The sequence below is a fragment of the Serinus canaria genome, chromosome 1A (assembly GCF_022539315.1).
Source record: "Serinus canaria isolate serCan28SL12 chromosome 1A, serCan2020, whole genome shotgun sequence".
Classification (NCBI taxonomy): domain Eukaryota; kingdom Metazoa; phylum Chordata; class Aves; order Passeriformes; family Fringillidae; genus Serinus; species Serinus canaria.
The window spans coordinates 573,108-597,324 of NC_066314.1; the positions used below are offsets into that span (position 1 = coordinate 573,108).

Sequence of the window (24,217 nt, forward strand, 5' to 3'; positions counted from 1 at the left end):
CGGAAGTCAGGAATGAGTTTTTTGTCTCCACCTGGAAAACAAGGGAATCAGGGATGAGCTCCTTGTCTTCCCAAGGAAAAGAGTGGAGTCAGGGATGAGTTTGTTGCCTCCACTGGGAAAACCAGGAAAAGAGCAAAGTCAGGGATGAGTTTCTGGTCTCCAGCTGGAAAACCAGGAAAAGATTGGAGTCAGGGAGAAGTTTCCCATCTTCCACCTGGAAAACCAGGAGAGAAATGGAAATAGGAATGAGTTTCTGGCCTGCACACGGAAAACGAGGAAAACAATGGAATTGGGGATGAGTTTCTTGTCTTCCCAAGGAAAACAGGGGAGTCTGGGATGAGTTTCTGGTCTCCACCTGGAAAACCAGGAAAAGAGTGGAATCAGGGAGAAGTTTCTCATCTTCTCCTGGAAAACAAGGAAAACAACGATGGAACCAGGGATGAATTTCTCGTCTCCACCTGGAAAACTAGGAGAGCAGTGAAGAGGCTATTCCCAGAGAATTCCCAGACTGGGACAAACCGGGAAGTGGCTGGGGCTCTTCCTCCCAACCCTTCTTTGTTCCCGAGACTCTTCCTCTTTCTAAGCCTCACTGGAAAAATCTTGGAGCAACTTCCAGAGGAAGCTCTGAGACTGGAGGAACCAGCCAGAATTCCCAGGAAAGCCGTGGATGCCCCCAGATCCCTGGAGGTGCCCAAGGCCAGGTTGGAGCACCCTGGGATAAGCGGAAGCTGTCCCACGGAAAGGCTGGGAACGGGATGAGCTTTGAGCTCACCCCAATCCCAACCATTCCACGATCCCACGAGAGCCTCCCCACAGTCACATTCCCGTGGGATCGGCTCCCCCGGGAGCTGTTCCCACCCCTTCCCGAGCAGCTCCGGTGACGGAAGCGCCGCCACCGCCAACGTGCCAGACACCCGAGTGCCACCGGCACGGGCGCGGCTCCCGTCACACTTCCCGCTTTCCCGAGGGGTGACATCTGTTCCCGAGTGCCAGACTGAGCCCGGCAGGGTCTAGCAGGAATTCCTGCTTTTTCAGGGAATGCTCGGAGACGCGGCGGGGATTTGGATGGAAAAGCAGGAGCAAAGCAGGGGTGGATTGGGATGATTTCAGGGCCTCCCCAACCCCAGCCATTCCGTGATCCTAAAATCCACTCACGTCACAATTCCCTCCCTCCATTCCCGGCTCCAGCCTCATTCCCAAGCCTGGATCCGCCACGCTCACCTGTCCTTAGGGAAAATTCCTCCTTCCCAATCCCTGCTCCGCTCTTCCCAAGCTTTCAGATGGCTCCGGAGAGGATTTGGGCTTTTTCTATTTCTGGCCTCTGGAGCGAATTTTCCTTTATGGAAAACGCTCTTCCAGTGGCACCGAGAGGCTCCGGCAGCTCCGCCCGGAATCCGTCAGCGATTCCACCCGAGGCAGAATCCAATGGGGACAAAAGGGAGGAATTTGGCACTGAAATTCCATCCCATGCTGTTGGTCGTGCTGGAAACTGGGCTATTTTTGGGAATCGGGGATGTGCCGTGGGAATAAAGAACCGGCAGCATGGAACGGGTTCAAAGGGAGCCTGGACAAAGCCATGGAAAATGTGCCTTTCCCAAGCTTTTTTGAAATCCGGGAGCCGAGGCCAGCAGGGGGAATTCGGGAGAATGATCCCGTCCTTGCCCTTTTTTCCTTGGGAATCTGGGAGCCTGGACTAGATGGAGCCGTGGAATGTTCTGGGAGCAGCAGGAAGATGCCAAAAAAAGCAGCCCCCAGTCCTGCCTTTCTGAGATTCCTGGGAATGGCTGGGAGGTGACACAGGGATATTGGGGAAGCTCTGGGTTCCATCCCTGGGCCTGGAATGTCCCAGGACACGGAATAGGGGAGCTTGTCCTGGGAATGGGGTGTCCGGCTGGGCAGGAAATCCAGTGGGAAAGCAGGATCTTCCCTCTGGAATGTCCTGGGCAGGGCTGCCGGATCAGGGGCGACACCGGGACATCCCGTCCTTGGATCCAGCCCTTGGATCCAGTCCTTGGATCCGGCTCTTCTCCATTTTTCCCTAATTGAGGAGGGGACGCTATGGAAAACCACATCCAATGAATTGCCGAATGCAGGGAATATCATGGGAAAACCACATCCCAGGAATTGCCACATTCAGGGAATACTATGGAAAACCACATCCCAGGAATTGCCACATTCAGGGAATACCATGGGAAAAACCACATCCCAGGAATTGCCAAAGGTGGGGAATACTATGGAAAACTAAATCCAAGGAATTGCCAAATGCAGGGAATACCACGGAAGAACCACATCCCAGGAATTGCCACATTTAGGGAATACTATGGAAAACCAAATCCCAGGAATTGCCAAGGGCAGGGGCACTATGGAAAATCCCAGGAATTGTCGAATGCAGGGAATATCATGGGAAAACCACATCCCAGGAATTGCCAAGTTCAGGGAATACTATGGAAAACCACGTCCCGGGAATTGCCAAACGCTGGGAATACCAGGGGAAAACCACATCCCAGGAATTGCCAAGTGAAAGGGACTCTGGAAAACCAAATCCCAGAAATTGCCAAAGGTGGGGAATACTATGGAAAACCAAATCCAAGGAATTGCCAAAGGTAGGGAACACTATGGAAAACGAAATCCAAGGAATTGCCAAATGCAAGGAAAATGATGGAAAACCAAATCCCAGGAATTGCCAAGGGCAGGGGCGCTACGGAAAACCACATGCAAGGAATTGCCAAGTGGAAGGGATTCTGGAAAACCACATTCCAGGAATTGCCAAAGGTAAGGAACACTATGGAAAACCAAATCCCAGGAACTGCCAAAGGTAGGGAATACTAGGGAAAACCAAATCCAAGGAATTGCCAAATGCTGGGAATGCCAGGGGAAAACCACATCCCAGGAACTGCCACATTCAGGAAAACCAAATCCCGGGAATTGCCAAAGGTAGGGAATACTAGGGAAAACAAGACCCAAGGAATTGTGAAGGTCAGGGAGCACCATGGAAAACCACATCCAAGGGCAGGGAATGCTATGGAAAACCACATCCAAGGAATTGCCCAATGCAGGGAACACCACGGAAAACCGCATCCAAGGAACTGCCAAGCAGAAGGGACACTACGGAACGGCACATCCCAGGAATTCCACGCTCATCCCACCCAGCATTCCTGGCCTGGAGCAGCTCCCTGTGGCAGCGGCTGAGCCACGGGATCATTCCCGGATCATCCCTCGGTTTTCCAGCCATTCCCAGCGGGAGTGGCTGAGTCACCTTGGGTGTCACCCCGGCAGCGGCTCCAATCCCAGATCCTGGAAAAGCTCCCTGGATCTGGGCAGGGTTCCTTGGAAAAGGGAGCTCGGAGCCACCGTGGAATGGGGGAGGAACCACTGGAGATGACTTTGGGAATGTTGCCCAGGGATGTGTCCGGCTGGATCGGGAATACCTCCAGGGAAGGAGATTCCGCAGCCTCCAGAGTCTGGATGTTCTTCCCATGGAAAAACCTTGGAATGGTCTGGGTGGGAAGGGACCTCAAATCCCATCCCAACCCCAATCCCATTCCAAGGGCAGGGATGGGACTGGGATGGGATCCCACTGTCCCGGGCTGCTCCAGCCTGGCCTTGGACACTGCCAGGGATCCAGGGGCAGCCACAGCTGCTCTGGGAATTGCAACCCAGCCAGGAATTCCTTCCCAAAATCCCACCCCAGTCTCCGTTTCCCAAGGAATTCCCTCCATTCCCAGCTCGCCCAGCCTGGGATTGGATCCATCCCCACCCCAAATCTGCTCTAGGAAGGAATTTTGGGATCCGGGGGCATCACTGGGAATCTCAGGGCTCCAGGAAGGGTCTCCCTTCCCTTTTCCATCCCAAACTTCCATAAAAATCCCTCGGGATGGATTCCAAGCCTCCTTGATCCCAGAGTCCCAGAATGGTTTGGGTGGGAAGGGACCTCCCAGCCCATCCCATTCCAATCCCACCATCCCGGGCTGCTCCAGCTTTTCCTTGGACATTCCAGGGATGCAGGAGCAGCCCCAGCTGCTCTGGGAATTCCAGCCCAGGCAGGAATTCCTCATTCCCAAGATCCCATCCATGCCTGCCCTCTGGCACTGGAGCCATTCCTGGAGCTCCTGTAGGTCCTGGAAGGTCACACTTGGGTCACCCTCGATTTTTCCCTTCTCCAGGCTGGACAATCCCAGTTTTCCCAGCCTCGGATCACCCTGGTTCCTCCTCTGGATTTGCTCCAACAATTCCATGTCCTGTCCCTTCCTCATCTTCCCATCCCTCCGGGATCTGCCCCGGGAGCTCCCTGTCCCTCTTGTCCCGAGGATCCCAGACCTGGATCCAGCCCTCCCTGTCCTGCCGGGAATGCTCTTCCCCATCCATCCCAAGATCCCACCGCCCTCAGGGACAAAGTTTTCCAGCAGCTCCTTCCCTGCCCCCAGCGGATCCTTTGGAATTCCAGTGGAGTTCCTGGGATCAGGGAAGGCTTTTCCCGAATTCCAGGGCTGCTGTTGTCTCCTCCTGCCCAAATCCTCCCCCCATCCCGGTTGCCGCGGCTGAATTCCTACAGAACCTGGGGAGAGGAGGGAATTCCTCTCGGGAAAAGCAGGATCTGTTTATTCCCAGCATGGATGCTCCAGAGCCGAGCTTTGTTTACTTTTCATGGAATTCTGCCCGGGAATCTCCAGCAGGGAACAAAAGCCACCAGCGATCCCCTGGGAGCAGCCTGGAATGCTGGGGGCTGGATCAGGTCTGGAATTTTGGGACTGGGCTCCATCCCCGCGGCACCTGGAGCCCGGAGATGCTCCTGGAATTCCCAAGGGAATTTGTCCTTGGAAAAGATCCCTAAAGGATCCTCGAAGATCCCTATCAGGGAGCAGATCCAGAACATCCAGCTGTGGGACAGAATTCCCAGAGAAGCCGTGGCTGCCCCTGGATCCTGGGAAGTGTCCAAGGCCGGGCTGGAGAAATCTGGGATGTGGGATGTGTCCCTGCCCACGGAAGGGGTGGGAATGGGATGGGATTAAGGTCCCCAGACCATTCCAGGATTCCACGATCCACCCCTGGATCTCAATCCCTGTTCCCTGTGTCCCAGGAAAGCACAGGGTGTCCAAACCTTCGACTTCCCGGCAAATCCGGAATTTTGGGAGCTGCTCCAGGCTCTCAGGAGGCATGGGAGAAAAGTGGGAATATCCTCTGGGAAAAGTCCCAAATGTCCTCCTTTTCCCAGGAATTTTCAACCCCAAACCAACCCCTCCCTTTGCTGTTTTCCATGGAATTCCGCTCCCCTCAAACCCCACCCGGGGCCACGGGAGACCCCCGCCCTTCCCACGGAATACCGGGACATCGCTGGGATCAAATTCCAGAGCTTGGGAATAAAGAGCCGGAATCCAAACGGAGCCACCAGCAAGGACCAGCAAGGACCAACTCCCAGCATTCCCTGGAATGACTTCCCTGGAATAGGAATGGCGCTCCCAGGGTGGCCTGGCAACCCCTGGAGCCATTCCTGGTGCATTCCATGGAATTATTCCCCAAGGAAAACACGGAGCCTCGCCAGGAAAGCGCCCGCCTTGCCACAACAGCCCAAATCCCTGGAAAACCTCATTCCATGCACTCCTTGGGGATGGATAAGGCTGGGATGAGGGAGAGAATCCCAAAAAAGAGACCTGGAGCAGGAGGGGCAAATACTGGAGTGGGAAATGGGAGGGAATCTCCATCCTGGAGAGTCCAGGGATGGGAATCTCCATCCTTTGGTATCCAGGATTGGGAATCTCCATCCTGGAGAGCCCAGGGATGGGAATGTCCATCCTTCGGTGTCCAGAGTTGGGAATTTCCATCCTGTGGAGCCCAGGGATGGGAATCTTTGTCCTGTGGCATTCAGGGATGGGAATCTCCGTCCTTTGGCCTCCAGGGATGGGAATCTCCACCCTCTGGAGCCCAGGGATGGGAATCTCTGTCCTTTGGTATCCAGGGGATGGGAATCTCCATCCTCTGGAGCCCAGGGATGGGAATTTCCATCCTTTGGTGTCCAGGATTGGGAATTTCCATCCTGTGGAGCCCAGGGTTGGGAATCTTTGTCCTGTGGCATTCAGGGATGGGAAGCTCCAATTTTTGGGCATCCAGGGGTGGGAATCTCCGTCCTCTGGAGCTCAGGGATGGGAATATTTGTCCTATGGTATCCAGGGTTGGGAATCTCCATCCTCTGGTGGGAAGGGATGGGAATGTCCATCCTTTGGTATCCGTGGTTAGGAATCTCCATCCTCTGGAGCCCAGGGTTGGGAATCTTTGTCCTGTGCCATTCAGGGATGGGAATGTCCATCCTTTGGTATCCAGGGATGGGAATCTCCAATTTTTGGCATCCAGGGATGGGAATCTCCATCCTCTGGAGCTCAGGGATGGAATATTTGTCCTATGGTATCCAGGGATGGGAATGTCCATCCTCTGGAGCCCAGGGATGGGAATTTTGTCCTTGGTATCCAGGATTGGGAATCTCCATCCTCTGGAGCCCAGGGATGGGAATTTCCATCCTTTGGTGCCCAGGGTTGGGAATCTCTGTCCTGTTGTGTCCAGGGACGGGAATTTCTGTCCCGTGGCATCCAGGGATGGGAATCTCCCATTTTTGGTGTCCAGAGGTGGAAATCTCCAACCTCAGGCACCCGGGATTGGCCCAGGATTCCCAGAGCAGCTGTGGCCACCCCTGGATCCCTGGAAGTGTCCCAGGCCAGGCTGGAGCACCCTGGGATAGCGGGAGGGATCCCTGCCCTTGGAATGGGGTGGAATTTGGGAATCTCGAGGATCCTTCCCACCCAAAGCATTCCAGGATTCCAGCCCGGACATCACTTTAACACCAGGACACTTCCCAGCTTCCCCCAACATTCCCAGTGATCCTGAGGGGTCCCAGACGCCTCCCATCCCTCCACAGGCAGCGGCTCCACCCTCTGGAATTCTCTCCGGGAGCCATGGCAGCTCCGCAGTCTCCGGAGTGTTTTTAACTCCGCTGCCGGAGCAGATGGCGCTGGCAGAAATCTTGGAAGTCTGACAGGAATCATCTCCCCTCCCCTTCCCCCCACTCCTTCCCTTTTTTCTCCAAATATTCCTCCCATCCCGCTTTTTTTTTTTTTTTTTTTCCCTCCCTTCCTTGCTTTTTATTCAGGGAATTTTAACCAGGAATCTTTTTGACCTTTTCTCCCAGTTTTTTTCCCAGCCAGCCGGGGGTTAACCCTCTTTATCCCGGGAATTTTTCCTGGAATCTTTTCTCCCAGTTTTTTCCCCAGCCAGCCAGGGGTTAACCCTCTTTATCCCGGGAATTTTTCCTGGAATCTTTTCTCCCAGTTTTTTCCCCAGCCAGCCGGGGGTTAACCACCTTGATCCCGGGATTTTTTCCTGGAATCTTTTCTCCCAGTTTTTTTCCAGCCAGCCGGGGGTTAACCACCTTGATCCCGGGATTTTTTCCTGGAATCTTTTCTCCCAGTTTTTTTCCCAGCCAGCCGGGGGTTAACCACCTTGATCCCGGGAATTCTTTTCCCCCCCGGAATCTTTTTGCTCTTTTCTCCCTGGGAACCTGCAGCGCTGCTGGGATGGATGCAAATGCCAGGGAATGTTTATTCCCAAAAAAACCCCCATCCCAGCGCTGCTTTTCCATCTCCTTCCTCGCCCGTGCAGGGATTTTTCCCCGGGAATCAAGTGACTGCGCAGCTCCCGGCCGTGGGTGTGGAATGACAGCTCAAGGACTTCTAATTCCAGCCCCATTCCCACCCGATTCCTCCCTCTCCGCCTCTTTTCCATCCCCGTTTCCCTGGAATTCCATGGGAATGGTTTCTCCCAGGAGCTGCTCTGGGCTTTGAGTTGGGTCCCCTCCATTCCAGGGGTTGTCCCGCTGTGGGGACGGATCTGGTGCTCCTGGGGGGGATTTTTCCATGGAATTTTGGCCGGGATGTGCTGTGGCAGCTGCAGCCATTCCTGCCTGGAGCAGGGATTCTCCCACTGGGATTTGATGGAGAGTCAAGGAATGCTTTTAATCCCTTTTTTTCCAGGGGGTTTGGGCTGCATGGGCTGGGAATTGCTGGGAAGGTCAGGGATAACCGGGATGTGCTGGGAATTCTCATGGGGGCGTGAGCACGGAATTCCCAGATTATTGGGGCTGGGAAAGAATTCCAAGGTCACCGAGTCCAAGCTGGGCCCGATCCCCACCAGAGCCCTGAGTGCCACCTCCAGGAATTCCTTGGATTCCTCCAGGGATGAGACTCCAAAGCTCCCTGGGCAGCCCCTGCCAAGGCCTGAGCCCTTTCCATGGAAAACGATCCCAAATCTGGGAGCTGAGCCTGCCCTGGCCCAGGCTGAGGCCGCTCCCTCTTTTCCCGGGGCTCATTCCCTGGAGCAGATCCCGATCCCCGCTGGCTCCCGGCAGGAGCTGGGCAGGGCCGGAAGGACATTCCCGATCCCTGCCCCGATCCCAGCAGAGCTGCCCTGGCCCCAGCCCGGGGCACATCCCACTTTTCCCGGGCTCTCCCTGCCCCCATCCCTGGCAGCCCCTGCCCAGCCCGGGGGGCTCGGGGGCCCTTCCCGAGGCACTGCCGGCATTCCATGGCCAAGGACTCCGCAATTCCCTAATCCTGGTGGGGTTTGGCTTGGAAGGACCTCCCAGCCCATCCCGAGGATCCCCTGGACACCTCCCATGATCCCAGGGTGCTCCAGCCTGTCCTGGGACACTGCAGGGATGCAGGGGCAGCCCCAGCTGCTCTGGCAGTTCCAGCCCAGCAGGAATTCCCAATTCCCAAGATCCCATCCATGCCTGCCCTCTGGCACTGGGAGCCATTCCCTGGCTCCTGTCCCTCCATCCCTTGTCCCCAGTCCCTCTGCAGCTCTCCTGGAGCCCCTGCAGGCCCTGGAATGTGCTGGAAGCTCTCCCTGGAGCCTTCCCTTCTCCAGGGGAACATTCCCAGCTCTCCCAGACCTCGGACAATCCCATGGATGCATTCCCAGCGGATGACCCTTCCTGGATGACACCGCCATTCCCACTCCAGATCCCTTTCCAAACCATTCCCAGCTCGTCACATCCCACCGGCCCTTGGACAGCTTTTCCAAAGCTTCTTCCCAAACATTCTCACCCAGAAACTCCTGACACCCTTTGGGAATCTCCTGGATCCGCCACATTCCAACAGCACCAGGGCAGGATCCACGTCCAAGACCAAAATATGGGATAAACCAGGATAAAATTCCTGGTTCCCCTCTGGACACCGCAGGTTTGGGATGCTGGGATGGGATCCATCCCCCACATCCCACACAAACCATCCCGTTTTATCCCAGCTCTTCCGGAGCCTTGGGAACGTCTTCCCATGGAATTCCAGGCACAGGAGCAGCTGCACCAACACAATCCCTGAAACTCCCGATTTTCCGTTTTATTTCAGGATCTAAGGACCCCCCACAGCCAGGTTTGGGATTGGTGGCACCAAAACCTTCTGGAATGGGGTCAAGGCATTCCCAGAGATGGATTTTGGGATTGGTGGCACCAAAACCTTCTGGAATGGGGTCAAGGCATTCCCAGAGATGGATTTTGGGATTGGTGGCACCAAAACCTTCTGGAATGGGGTCAAGGCATTCCCACAGATGGATTTGGGATTGGTGGCACCAAAACCTTCTGGAATGGAGTCAAGGAATTCCCAGAGATGGATTTTGGGATTGGTGGCACCAAAACCTTCTGGAATGGGGTCAAGGAATTCCCAGAGATGGATTTTGGGATTGGTGGCACCAAAACCTTCTGGAATGGGGTCAAGGCATTCCCAGAGATGGATTTTGGGATTGGTGGCACCAAAACCCTCTGGAATGGGATCAAGGCATTCCCACAGATGGATTTAGGGATTGGTGGCACCAAAACCCTCTGGAATGGGGTCAAGGCATTCCCAGAGATGGATTTTGGGATTGGTGGCACCAAAACCTTCTGGAATGGGGTCAAGGAATTCCCAGAGATGGATTTTGGGATTGGTGGCACCAAAACCCTTCTGGAATGGGGTCAAGGCATTCCCACAGCCATGTTTGGGATTGGTGGCACCAAAACCTTCTGGAATGGGGTCAAGGAATTCCCAGAGATGGATTTTGGGATTGGTGGCACCAAAACCTTCTGGAATGGAGTCAAGGAATTCCCAGAGATGGATTTTGGGATTGGTGGCACCAAAACCTTCTGGAATGGGGTCAAGGAATTCCCACAGATGGATTTGGGATTGGTGGCACCAGAAATCTTTGGGTGCCACCAATCCCAGAACCAAGAACCCACCAGAGATGGTTTTGGGTTTGGAGACTCCATAAATCTTTAGGGACAAGGTCCAGGACATCCCAGAGCCAGGTCTGGATTTGGAGGCACCACAAACCTTTGGGACAAGGTCCAGGACCCTCCCCAGCTGGTTTGGGGTTGGTGGCGCCGAAAACCTTCTGGAATGGGTCCAGACTCCACAGAGATGGATTTTGGGTTGGTGGCACAAACCTTGGGCAATCCAGACCCACCAGTGGATTTTGGTTTGGTGGCCCCAAAAGTTTTGAGACAAGGTCCAGGACCCTCCCCAGCTGGTTTGGGGTTGGTGGCGCCGAAAACCTCCGGGACAAGGTCCAGGACATCCCACAGACGGATTTTGGGTTTAGAGACACCATAAATATTTTGGGAAAAGCTCAAGGATCCACCACGGGCATTCTGGGTTTGGTGGCACCAGAAATCCTGAGGAACAAAATCCAGGATCCCCCACAGCCAGGATTGGGGTTGGTGGCACCACAAACCTCCTGGAATGGGGTCCAGGACTTCCCACAGGTGGATTTTGGGGTTGGTGGCACCAGAAATCTTTGGGAACGGAACCAAGAACCCACCAGGGATGGTTTTGGATCTGGAGACTCCAGAAATGTTGTGGGATAAGCTCAAGGATCCACCAGAGATGATCTTGGAGTTGGAGACTCCATAAATGTTTTGGGATTAGGTCCAGGACCCTCCCAAGATGGTTTGGGGTTGGTGGCACCGAAAATCTCCGGGACAAGATCCAGGACATCCCACAGATGGATTTGGGTTTGGTGGCACCAGAAATCTTTGGGAATGGAACCAAGAACCCACCAGAGATGGTTTTGGGTTTGGAGACTCCATAAATGTTTTGGGATAAGCTCAAGGATGCATCACAGATGGTTTGGGGTTTGGAGACTCCATAAATCTTTTGGAATAAGCTCAAGGGTCCACCAGAGATGGTTTTGGGTTCGGAGACTCCATAAATGTTTTGGGATAAGCTCAAGGATCCCCCACACCCAGGGGCCTCCTCCAGACCTCATCCCGCTCCACCTAAGCCCCAGCTCTGGCATTCCCAGTTCCAGAGGTGCCATTCCTGCTCGGAATGCCCAGTGCCAGCACTGGGGGTGGCAGAGCCCCCCCCTGCCCTTGGCAGAGCCCATCTGGGAATTCCTGGAATTCCCTCCCAGAATTCTCTCCTGGAATTCTCCAGTCCCACCTTCCGCTCCGAGCAGGACCAGGCATCCCTCCAAGCCGTAATTCCATGGAATTCCATGGAATACACCAAAACCCAAGAGCTGGAGCGACCCGGGAAGGGCCGAGCCTTTCCCACCCACTCCACATCCCGCAGGGACCCTCCCTCCCCATTCCCAAGGGATTCTCCTGGGTTTTTCCTCACCTACTGACTTGGTCCGTGGAATTCCCTTCCGGAGGGACACGTGGGGCTTCTCCGTTCCGGCCAGGACCCCGGAATGTGCCATTCCCTGGCGCTCAAACAGGGACTGGAAGGGAAAACAGGGAATTCCCAGTCCGGATGCTGCCGGAAGGAAGGACCCGACATTCCCACCCCAACTTCCAACCGCGGGAAGACCGGAGCTCATCCCACCGGGATGGACCCCCCTCGCCTCCACCTTCCTGCTCCAGCGGAATTCCAAAGAAATGCTGGGATAACTCCCTGGGTCCCATCCCATCTCCCTGCCTGCTCCAGGAGGGAATCCAGTGGGGATGGCTCCGGGAGATCCTGTCCCGCTTTTCCCGGAGCTGCCTCCCACCCGCAGCATTCCCAGCACAATCCCGAGCCTCCTCCTCCTCCTCCTCCTCCCTCCGTGCTTCCCCTCGGATTCCGGCAGAATTCCAGCCCCACATCCAGCCCGGCTCTCCAGGCTCCTCCCGAGCTGCTCTTCCAGCCTTCCCTGGGAAATCCGTGCGGATTCCCAGGCCTGGATGGGGATCCTGGGGAGCCGAGGGAGTGCTGAGCCCCCGCTGTGGATCGGGGTCTCCCAGGCTCCGCATTCCCGGGAATTCTGCTCCTGAACCAGCTCCTCTCGGCACCACATTCCCTCCCATCCTCCTCCATCTGCTCCCTTCCCTCTCCTTCCTTTCCTGGGAATGCCACTCCCCATTCCTGGGAATGCCACTCCCCATTCCCTCTCATCCCTCTCCCCCATTCCTGGTGGGATTCCCTCTGGCTCACACTGATCTCCCCAGTGAGATCCTCGGGATCCTTCCCATCCCTTCCCATGTGCTCCCGTCCCTCTCCTTCCTTCCTTGGGAATGTCACTCTCTGTTCCTGGGAATTCCACTCCCTCTTCATGTCCTCCCATGCCCACATCCCATTCCCACATTCCCGCAGAATTCCCGCTGGCTCACACTGATCTCTGCAGAGGTGATCCTCTCATCCTATTCCCATCCCATTCCATGCCCCACTTCCCAGGGAATTCCCTCTGGCTCACACTGATCTCTGCAGGGTGATCCTCCTATCCCATTCCCACCCCATTCCCGCGGAATTCCCGCGGAATTCCCGCTGGCTCACACTGATCTCCGCGGGGGTGATCCCATTCCCACCCCATTCCCACAGAATTCCCGCGGAATTCCCGCTGGCTCACACTGATCTCCGCGGGGGTGATCCCATTCCCACCCCATTCCCACAGAATTCCCGCGGAATTCCCGCTGGCTCACACTGATCTCCGCGTGGGTGATCCCATCCCCGTCCCATTCCCCCCCATTCCCGCGAGATGTGCCCCCGCGATTCCCCTCTGGCTCAACACTGATCTCACGCGGGGTGTGATCCCAGTCCCGTCCCATTCCCACCACTACGACCCGATTCCCGCGGATTCCCCCGCGGAATTCCCGCTGGCTCCACTTAATCTCCGTCGGGGGTGATCCCTCCCCTTCCCATTCCCACCCGATTTTCCTGCTGACATTCCCGCGAATTCCCCGGCTGGCTCCACGGATTCTCCCGGTGGGTGATCCCATCCGTCCCAGTCCCACCCCATTCCCAAGAATTCCCGCGGAATTCCCGCTGGCTCACACTGATCTCCGCGGGGGTGATCCCCATCCCCGTCCCATTCCCACCCCCACCCGATTTCCGTAGAATTCCCCCGAAATTCCCTCTGGGCTCACACGATCTCTGCGGGGTGAATCCCATCCCGTCCATTCCCCCCTTTCCCACAGAATCCCGCGGAATTCCTGCTGGCTCACACTTATCTCCCGCGGGGGTGTCCCATCCCGTTCCCATTCGCCACCCGATTCCCGCGATTCCCGCGATTCCCCTGGCTCACACTGATCTCTGCAGGGTGATCCTCCTATCCCATTCCCACCCGATTCCCGCGGAATTCCCGCGGAATTCCCTCTGGCTCACACTGATCTCCGCGGGGGTGATCCCATCCCCGTCCCATTCCCACCCCATTCCCGCGGAATTCCCGCGGAATTCCCTCTGGCTCACACTGATCTCCGCGGGGGTGATCCCATTCCCGTCCCATCCCCGTCCCATTCCCACAGAATTCCCGCGGAATTCCCTCTGGCTCACACTGATCTCCGCGGGGGTGATCCCATCCCCGTCCCATTCCCACCCCATTCCCACAGAATTCCCGCGGAATTCCCTCTGGCTCACACTGATCTCCGCGGGGGTGATCCTCCGGCTGGTCGGGCGCTGTTTCACCGTGGCCGCTCTGGAATCGGCCTCCACCAGCTCCGCCCTCAGCGCCGGCTCGGCCGCCGCCAGGATCTCATCCAGCTTCTCTGGAATCCAAGGAAAACCGGCTGATCCCGGCCCTCCGCCCTGGCTTCGCTCCCTTCCCGCCGCTCATCCCGGAGCACGGCGGGACACATCCATTCCATGGATTTCTGCGGGCTGATCCCGCTCGGCCGGGGAATTCCGTGGGCGCTGTCCCACCCCGCATTCCAAGGAATTCTCTGTCTGGCGCTAACCAGTGACTGCATCCCAAATTTTGAGTATTTGGGATGAGCCGAGTGCTGCCAGGAGGACAGGAAGTCCAGGGAATGCCATGGAGATGTCCATGGGATCCACACGGCTCCGGGACATCCAGCATTTGGGATAAACTGGGATATTCCCAGCTGGAATGGACTCCCTGAATGATCCCGACTTTCCGTGTCCGGGGCAGGATCTGGTGCCCACGGATATTGGGAATACCGGCAGAGCCACCACAGCTGTGTCCGAGCTCAGGGAATGCGGAGTGGGACTGGAATTCCCAGCTCCAGGATCCACCCTGGCACTTTTATCCCTTGGGAACACCAAGCTGGGCCTGGATGTGTCCCAGTGGATCCATTCCCTTGGGAATTCCAGCTGGAATCCCAAACCTCACGATATGGGAAAGGGCAGGAGGCGGACATGGATTTATTCCCACGGATCCCACCTGAGCTGAGCCTACGGAATTCCCACACGGAATGGGAATTTGGGGCCGTTGGCTCCGTGCCACCTCCACCTGATGGAGCTTCCCAGATCCAGCTGGATCCGTATCCCAAATTCCTGCCCTGGGAGAGTGACTGGTCCTCAGACATTCCATGGAATTGTGGGACACGGAATCATGGACTGGTCTGGGAAGGATGGACCTTAAAGCTCATCCCATTCCATGACACCCCTTCCCATGATCCCAGATTTCTCCAGCCTGGCCTGGGACACTGCAGGGATGCAGGGGCAGCCCCAGCTGCTCTGGCAGTTCCAGCCCAGCCAGGAATTCCTCATTGCCCAGATCCCATCCATGCCTGCCCTCTGGCACTGGGAGCCATTCCCTGGGTGCTGTCCCTGCAGGCCTTGTCCCCAGTCCCTCTGCAGCTCTCCTGGAGCCCCTGGAATGTGCTGGAATTCTCCCTGGAATTTTTTCTGGAAGAAAAGCATCCTGGATCCATCTCCAATCCTTGGGAGCCTCCAGCTGATTTTCCTGATCCATGGGATCCTCATGTGGCCCCCTCTGGATCTGCCTGATCCAGGGAAGGGTTGGGAGGATCCCTCAGAAACTTCCCAGGGAAATTCCCGCCCGGTTTCTTCCCTGTCCCATCCCCATGGGATCCCTGCTGGAAGAGCCGATCCCGCATTCCCAGCTCCGTGGGGAACACGGAATGGGAACCACCAGGACAGAAAATCCTGGATCAGAAAATCCCAGGAGGGGTTGGGTGGGAAGGGGCTTTTAACCCCATCCGGATCCAACCCTTCCGCCAAAAACTTCCCGGTTTTTCTGCGGCCCTCACGCGACATTCCTGGCACATCCTTGGGTTGGGAGCAGCGGGATAATCCACATGGATGTGCCAGGAATAGCGGGATAAACTGCCTGGAACTGCCAGGAATAATGGGATAAACCGCCTGGAACTGCCAGGAATAGCGGGAAAACTCCCTGGAACTGCCAGGAATAGTGGGATAAACTCCCTGGAACTGCCAGGAATAGCGGGATAAACTCCCTGGATTTGCCAGGAGAGGCTTTGGCTATTTGGGATAAAGCTGGACACCGTCATTCCCGAGGATCCCACAGGGGTCATTCCCGTGGGGAAAACCCGGAGCAGGAATCACACCTGGGAATGGCAGGGTTGGGAATTCTGGGATGCAGGAGCAGTCTGCAGAATCCCACACGGCCGTTCCCCACAATTCCTGGCATTCCAATTCCTGGCATTCCAATTCCTACTGGAGCGGCTCCCGGACACCGGAGCCGATCCCAAATTCCCAAATTCCCGGCTGAATTCCCTGAGGCGCTGCAGGAACAGCGACCCTTGGGATGCCGGGATCTCCCCCCAGTCCAGATCCCGCGGGATCCCAGCGGGAGCTGGCAGGAAGGGGCGGAATCCCGGGAATTTCGGTTTCACTCACCCCCTTTCCTTCTCCGCATGGAGGCTTGGAATGGGAAACAAAACACAGGATCAACAGCATGGAACAATTCCCGCCCCCATTCCCGGCTCCAGCCTGGCTCTTCCCACAATTCCCAGCCTCTGGCATGCGGGATCCGGCCTGGGATGTGGGATTTGACCTGGGAATTCCGGCCTTTATCCACTGGGATTGTCCCTCCGACCCGGGATTTGGGATTTATCCCAAGGCTGGGATCATCCCTCACGGATCCTCATGGATCCAGGGAAGCCGGAGCGGGATTGGCTGGAATTCCATCCCAAGCCATGGAAAAGCTCCCAGGGCAATTCCCTGCATCCAAGGCCATGGACTTCGGCACAGGAGGGATCCCGGAGCATCCTGCTGGGAATCTGCTGCTCCAAGGGGATCGGAATGGCAGGGAAAGGGTCGGGAAGGGCACAGGAGTGTTTGGGATCCATGGAAAATGGGGAGGGAAGCACCCGGCAGAGCTTTTTTGGGAATATCCCTTTTCCCTGACGGTTCCTTGGGAAGGAGAGTGGCTCCAGGCCAAATCCTGGGAATGCTGATCCACAGGAAAACCCGGAGTGAAGGCTGGGAAGAGGACGGATCCCGTTTTCCCTGGAATGGCTTCAGCCCATTCCTTGGATCCGTAGGAACGAGTCGCTACAATTCCCGGAAAAACTCCTGGGAATTGTGGGATCAGAGCTGGAACGGCCTCAAGACCCTTCTCCCGGGATTGCTGCTCCCAATCCCTGTCCAGGAAAACTGGGAATTCCTGGGAGGGTGGGAGAAGGAATGCCAGGGTCTGGGATGGGGGGGAAAAGTGTGGGAAAGGAGCCGGTCTGGCTCTGCTCCCAGGAATTCCCACCAAAGAAAGAGCCTTTGGATCGGGAATAACGGTCTGGAAGTGCCAAGAGTCAGGGGTGGGAATTCCGGGGTGGGAATCCAGGCGGAGGCTCAGGATAAAGTAAATCCCAGCTGATCCAGTCTGGGAATTTTGGGATCTGTCCCGATCCCGCAGGGTCTGGCTCCAAGGAGGAGCGCAGGGAGCAAGGAAAGGCTGGGAAAACCGGGAAGGGCGTGGAAAACCGGGAGAGCAGGGGAAAAAACGGAGAGCCTGGAAAAACCAAGGAGGGCTGGGAAAAACCAGAAGGAATTAAAAAAGAGGGAAACCAGGAAAGGCATGGAAAACCGGAAGGAATGGAAAAGCAGAGATCATGGAAAACCAGGGAGAACACGGAAATCCATGGAGATCGTGGAAAACCAGGGAGAGCATGGAAATCCATGGAGATCATGGAAAACCAGGGAGAACACGGAAATCCATGGAGATCGTGGAAAACCAGGGAGAGCATGGAAACCCAAGAAGGGCATGGAAAACAGGGAGAGCTTGGAAAAACTAAGGAGGGTGTGGAAAACCAGGGAGAATGTGGAAAATCAGGACAAACGTGGAAAAGCAGAAGGAATGAAAACCAGGAAGGGCATGGAAAAACCAGGGAGAGCATGGAAAAGAGGGAGACCATGGAAAACTGTGGCGAGCATGGAAAACCAAGGAAAACATGGAAAACCAAGGAAAACATGGAAAACCAGGGAAAACCAGGGAAAACCAGGGAAAACCAGGGAAAACCAGAGAAAACCAAGGGAAACATGAAAAACCAGGGAAAACCAGGGAAAGCATGGAAAACCAGGGGTAACGTGGGATCCTGCTGCGGCTCCAGGGTGCCACATTCCCACATGGAAAATCCCAAATTCCCATGGAAGCCGGGGCAGCATCGATGGCCTCGGAGCCAGCCCTGCCGCCAGGGACACTCCCAAGTTTTCCCGGATTTGGGATCCCTCCATGGCCACGTGGTGACATCCAGGGACAAAGTGTCCCCGGATCCGGGAAAAGGGAAGGGATGGAGCAGGATCAGCTCCCACCCTGCCAAGGGATCCTGGGACATCCCAGGTGGCCACGAGGGCTGGGAAAAACAAGGAATTCTGGCAGCGGGAAGCAGGGAATGGTGGGAGTGGAGAGGATTTCAGGGAATCTGGGAATGTGGAGCAGGATGGGAAAGCAGCAGGAAATGTGGGAGTGGCAGCAGGGCGGGGGCGGGGAGGGAGCAATCCTGGAGATCTCCTGGAATTCTCCTGGAATTCTCCTGGATCTATCCTGGAGATCTCCTGGATCTCACCTGAAGCTCTCCTGGAGCGCTCCTGGAATTCTCCCAGAGCTCACCTGGAGCTCATCTGGAATTCCGGAGGTCTCCCGGAGCTCACTTGGAGCTCTCCCAGAATTCCAGAGCTCTCCTGGAGCTATCCCAGAGCTCTCCCAGAGCTCTCCCGGAATTCCAGAGCTCTTTTGGAACTATCCCAGAGCTCTCCAGGAGTTCTCCTGGAATTCCAGAGCTCTCCTGGAGCTCTCCCGGAGCTCTCCCGGAATTCCAGAGCTCTCCTGGAGCTATCCCAGAGCTCTCCTGGAGATCTCCCAGAATTCCAGAGCTCTCCTGGAGCTATTCCAGAGCTCTCCCAGAGCTCTCCCGGAATTCCAGAGCTCTCCCAGAGCTCTCCCGGAGCTCTCCTGGCAGGGTTTGGGATCTGCCGGGAGATGGGAAATCAAAACCTGGGACTGCCGGGTGTGGGAAAGGAGGGAGAGGAGCGGGAAGAGGAAACGGGAGAGGAAGGAGAGGAGCAGGGAAAGGAGCTGGGAAAGGAATGGGAGAAGACAGAAGATCAGGAAAAGGAGCAGGAGCAGGGAGAGGGACAGGAAAACGGTCAGGAGTAGGGAATGGAGCTGGGAATGGAGCTGGGAATGGAGCTGGGAATGGAGCTGGGAATGGAGCAGGGAATGGAGCTGGGAATGGAGCTGGGAATGGAGCAGGGAATGGAGCTGGGAATGGAGCTGGGAATGGAGCTGGGAATGGAGATGGGAATGGAGCTGGGAATGGAGCTGGGGAAGGAGCAGGAGCAGGGAAAGGAGCAAGGAAAGGAGCAGGGAATGGAGAGGATTTGATCAGGGAACGGAGCAGGAAAAGGAGCAGGGATCAGGAATTGATCAGGGAAAGGATCAGGAATTGATCAGGGAACGGAGCAGGGAAAGGAGCAGGAGAAGAGAGAGGCTCACGAAAAGGAGCGGGGAGAGAATGAGGATCAGGAAGAGGAGTAGGAGGAACAGGGAGAGGATCAGGAAAAGGAGCAGGAGCAGGGAAAGGAGCAGGGAATGGAACAGGGAATGGAGCAGGGAATGGAGCTGGGAATGGAGCTGGGAATGGAGCAGGGAATGGAGCAGGGAATGGAGCAGGGAATGGAGATGGGAATGGAGCTGGGAATGGAGCTGGAGCAGGGAATGGAGCTGGGAATGGAGCTGGGAATGGAGCTGGGAATGGAGCTGGGAATGGAGCTGGGAATGGAGCTGGGAATGGAGCTGGGATTGGAGCTGGGAATGGAGCTGGGAATGGAGCAGGGAATGGAGCAGGGAAAGGAGCAGGGAAAAGAGCAGGGGAAGGAGCAGGGAATGGAGCTGGGAATGGAACAGGGGAAGGAGCAGGAGCAGGGAAAGGAGCAGGGAATGGAGCTGGGAATGGAGCAGGGAATGGAACAGGGGAAGGAGCAGGAGCAGGGAAAGGAGCTGGGAATGGAGCAGGGAAAGGAGCAGGGAATGGAACAGGGAAAGGAGGAGGGAATGGAACAGGGGAAGGAGCAGGAGCAGGGAAAGGAGCAGGGAATGGAACAGGGAATGGAGCAGGGAATGGAGCAGGGAAAGGAGCAGGGAATGGAACAGGGGAAGGAGCACGGAATGGAGCAGGGAATGGAGCAGGGAATGGAACAGGGGAAGGAGCAGGGAATGGAACAGGGGAAGGAGCAGGAGCAGGGAAAGGAGCAAGGAAAGGAGCAGGGAATGGAGAGGATTTGATCAGGGAACGGAGCAGGAAAAGGAGCAGGGATCAGTAATTGATCAGGGAGAGGATCAGGAACTGATCAGGGAAAGGATCAGGGAAAGGAGCCGGGATCAGGAAGTGATCATGGAGAGGATCAGGAATTGATCAGGGAAAGGATCAGGAACTGATCAGGGAAAGGAGCCGGGAAGGAGCAGGGAAGGAGCAGGATGCCCAAGGCCAGGGCGCACCAACCCCTCCACACCCACCTGGAGACTCCCAACGTCCTTCCCACGCCCACCTCCGCCGGGATGCGCCCCCGGAGCGCTGGACATCCCCCCGGACAGACAGACAGACACGGGGATGCTGCTCCCCCGCCCCCCGCACCTCCCACACCCCCCCACGGCGCACATGCAAACAGCTGGAAAACCGCTGGAAAACCGCCGGAAAACCGCCGGGAAGCGGCTCCCGAGCAATCCCGCGACTCCCGGCGGATCCCAGTCCCATCCCGGCGGGGGCCTTACCCAGCTCCTCCAGCTCGGCCGTCATGGATTTGGAGCGCAGCGTGAGGGTGGTGCTGGGCGCTCTCTTGGGCGGCGGCGGGGCTGCAAGGAACAGAGAGGGCATCTTGCACCTCTTCTCCCGGAATTTGCGCGGGGTGGCCAGGTGCAGGTGCCACTTCTTCTCCACAGCCTGGATCTCCTCGTACTCGCGGGACGAGGAGTCGCACTGCTGCAGGATCTTATTGAGGCTGCGCGTGGACGCGAACTTCTTCATGATTCCCGCCGGGAATGTGCCCGCGGCCTTTGGGAATGCGGGCCCCCCCCTCAGCGCGGAGCCCGGGCCATGGCCCCGGGGAGGCGGGGGGGGCTGCCGGGGATTCCGGGAGGGACGCGGGGAAAGCGGGAATGTGTCCAGCCTGAGCTCGGGATCCTCTTCCCGCCTCGGCGCAGCCCCCGGAGCGCCTCAGCCCACCCCACCCTCCTCTTCCTCCTCCTCCTCCTCCTCCTCCTCCTGCTGCTGCTGCTCCTGGCCGCGGATCCCAACCCTATGGAAGCGCCGGCGTCCGGCCGGGAGCTGCCCAAGGACGCATGGCCCGGGATGATCCCAAAAGCTCCCGATCCCGCATTCCCTGAGCAACCCCCCCCCACCCCGGAGCAGCGAGGATGAGTGGAAAGCTCTTCCTCTTCCTCCTCCTCCTCCTCCTCGCTGCTCCTCGCTGACAATGCTGGAATAACGCTCCAGGATTGCCATGGCAACGGCAGCTCCAAGGATCCCTGTGCCTGCGGCAGGGATCCAGCGGGGCGGATTCAGCCCCAGCCGGGCCCACACAGGCGCTGTCACCGGGGTGGGGGGGACGCGGCAGGAGCCCCCCCCCCCCCCCGGTCCCCCAGCGCCCCTCGGATCCCTTGGGAAAGCGGCCGCGAGGATGCGGAGGAGCGGGACGAGGAAGGCGCCGGGCGGGGAGCACCGAGGGGCAGCGGCTCACCCCGGGCTGGAGCGGCAGGAGCGGCCCGAGCGGCCCCGCCGGGGCTCCCAGCGCTGATTCCCGGCTGAATTCCCGAGGATTATTCCCGGCTGAATTCCCGAGGCTGCCAGCCCGTTCCCACGGCTCGTGCCTTTGTGCCGTGACAGGATAATTGGAGCTCCTCGTGCCAGCAGCGCTCCCCTCCTTCCCTCCCTTCCCTCTTCCCTCCCTTCCCTCCCCCGAGCCCCGCGTGCTGCGCTGGGAGCGGCCCCGATCCCGGCCCCCCTCATTCCCTGCTCCCATCCCCCTGCTCCAGCCCCGCTCCCATCCCCCGGCTCCACTCGCTACTCCAATCCCCCTGATTCCACTCCCTGATTCCATTCTCTACTCCAATCCCTGCTCCCACCCCTTACTCCAATCCCCCTGCTCCCACCCCCTTGATTCCATCCTTGATTCCATCCCTGCTCTCACCCCCCTCATCCCATCCCTGCTCCCATCCCCTGATCCCATCCCTGCTCCCATCCCCTGATTCCATCCCTGCTCTCACCCCCCTGATCCCATCCCTGCTCCCATCCCCTGATTCCATCCCTGCTCCCATCCCTGATCCAGTCCCCTGATTCCATCCCTGATCCCATTCCTTTGATCCCATCCCTGATCCCATCCCCTGATTCCATCCTTGATTCCATCCCTGCTCTCACCCCCGATTCCATCCCTGCTCCCATCCCTCTAATCCCATCCCTGCTCCCGTCCCCTGATTCCATCCCTGATCCCATTCCTCTGATTCCATCCCTGCTCCCATTCCTCTGATTCCATCCCTGATTCCATCCCTGCTCCCATCCCTGTTCCCATTCCTCTGATTCCATCCCTGATTCCATCCCTGATCCTGTCCCTCTGATTCCATCCCTGCTCCCATCCCTGCTCCCTGCTCCCATCCCTGTTCCCATCCCTTTGATCCCATCCCTGCTCCCCTCCCTGATTCCATTCTTTACTCCCATCCCCCTGCTCCCATCCCTGTTTCCAATTCCTGCTTCCATCCCTGTTTCCATCCATCCCCGCTCCTGTCTCCTGCTCCCATCCCATTCCCGTCCCCTGCTCCCGTTCCCCCGTTTCCATTCCCTGCTCCAATCCCTCTGCTCCCAACCCAGCTGCCATTCCTGCTCCTCTCTGCTCTCCCTGCTTCCATCCCTGCTCCCGTCCCTCCACTCCCATCCCAGCTCCCATTCCCTGCTCCAATCCCTCTGCTTCCATCCCTGCTCCCATCCCTGCTCCTGTCTCTCCTGTTCCCTGCTCCTGTCCTGTGTTTCCATTCCCTGCTTCCATCCTCTGCTTCCATTCCTGCTCCCGTCCCTCCACTTCCATCCCAGCTCCCATTCCCTGTTCCTATCCCTGCTCCAATCCCTCTGCTTCCATCCCTGCTCCCATCCCTGCTCCTGTCTCTCCTGTTCCCTCCTCCTGTCCAGTGTTTCCATTCCCTGCTTCCAACCTCTGCTTCCATTCCTGCTCCTGTCCCTCCACTCCCATCCCAGCTCCCATTCCCTGCTCCAATCCCTCTGCTGCCATCCCTGATCCCATCCCTGCTCCTGTCTCTCCTGTTCCCTGCTCCTGTCCTGTGTTTCCATTCCCTGCTTCCAACCTCTGCTTCCATTCCTGCTCCTGTCCCTCCACTCCCATCCCAGCTCCCATTCCCTGTTCCTATCCCTGCTCCAATCCCTCTGCTGCCATCCCTGCTCCCATCCCTGCTCCTGTCTCTCCTGTTCCCTCCTCCTGTCCAGTGTTTCCATTCCCTGCTTCCATCCCCACTCCCATTCCCTGTTCCTATCCCCCCATTTTCACTCCCTGCTCCCATTCCTGCTCCAATCCCTCTGCTGCCATCCCTGATCCCATTCCTGCTCCTCTCTCTTCTCCCTGCTCCTGTCCTGTGTTTCCATTCCCTGCTTCCATCCCTGCTCCCATTCCTGCTCCTGTCCCTCACTTCCACCCCCTGCTCCTTTCCTCCTTTTCATTCCCTGTTTCCATCCTCCTGCTCCCATCCCGTTCCCAGTTTTCATCCCTCCACTTCCATCCCCTGTTCTCATCCCTCTGCTCCCATTCCCTGCATTTCCATCCCATTTCATTCCCTGCTCCCATCCCTGTGCTGCCATTCCCTGCTCCCATCCCACTGCTCCCATCCCTCCACTTCCATCCCATTTCCATCCCTGCCTCCATCTTCCTGCTCCTGTCCCTCCATCCCATCCTAATCCTGCTTCCCAAACTCCCATCCCCCGATTCCAGCCCCTGCTCCCCTCTTCCCATCCATATAATTCCATCTCCTTTTCCTATTCCCCTTTTCCCATCCCCATAATTCCATTCCTTGCTCCCATCCCCATAATTCCGTCTCCTTTTCCCATCCCCATAATTCCATTCCTTGCTCCCATCCCCATAATTCCGTCTCCTTTTCCCACTCCCCTTTTCCCATCCCCATAATTCCATCCCTTGCTCCCATCCCCATAATTCCATCTCCTTTTCCCACTCCCATCATTTCATCTCCTTTTCCCATTCCCCTTTTCCCATTCCCATAATTCCATCCCCTTTTCCCATTCCCCACAATTCCATCCCCTTTTCCCATTCCCGTTTTCCCATCCCCTGGAATTCCAGTCCCAATCCCCCCAAACCCCTCCTGGCTCCTTCCTGTGCTTCCAGATGTTCCCGTCCCTCCGGACAAATCCCTGCCCCGCCCGGGCTCTTGGATCTGCTCCCGGAATCCGGAACCCATGGAATTAAATCCCAGAACTTTCTGGGATCCCCCAGGACCAGCCGTGCCCAGGAATTCCCACAGCGACTCCCTGGCTCCATCCCGGAATTCCCGGTGT

The 24,217-nt window shown here is 57.2% G+C and overlaps 1 protein-coding gene across 1 annotated transcript in view; it reads right to left on the reverse strand.

The window, feature by feature from the left end:
• The window catches only part of SHANK3 (SH3 and multiple ankyrin repeat domains 3), a 124,975-nt gene that overhangs the window by 21,712 nt on the left and 79,046 nt on the right, over nt 1-24,217 (reverse strand). The window contains exons 14-16 of the mRNA XM_050985260.1: nt 20,425-20,505; nt 13,851-13,978; nt 11,637-11,739 (exon numbers count right to left, since the gene is read on the reverse strand). Of these exons, the coding sequence (XP_050841217.1) occupies nt 11,637-11,739; nt 13,851-13,978; nt 20,425-20,505 (312 nt within the window). The remainder of the gene's footprint in view (nt 1-11,636; nt 11,740-13,850; nt 13,979-20,424; nt 20,506-24,217) is intronic.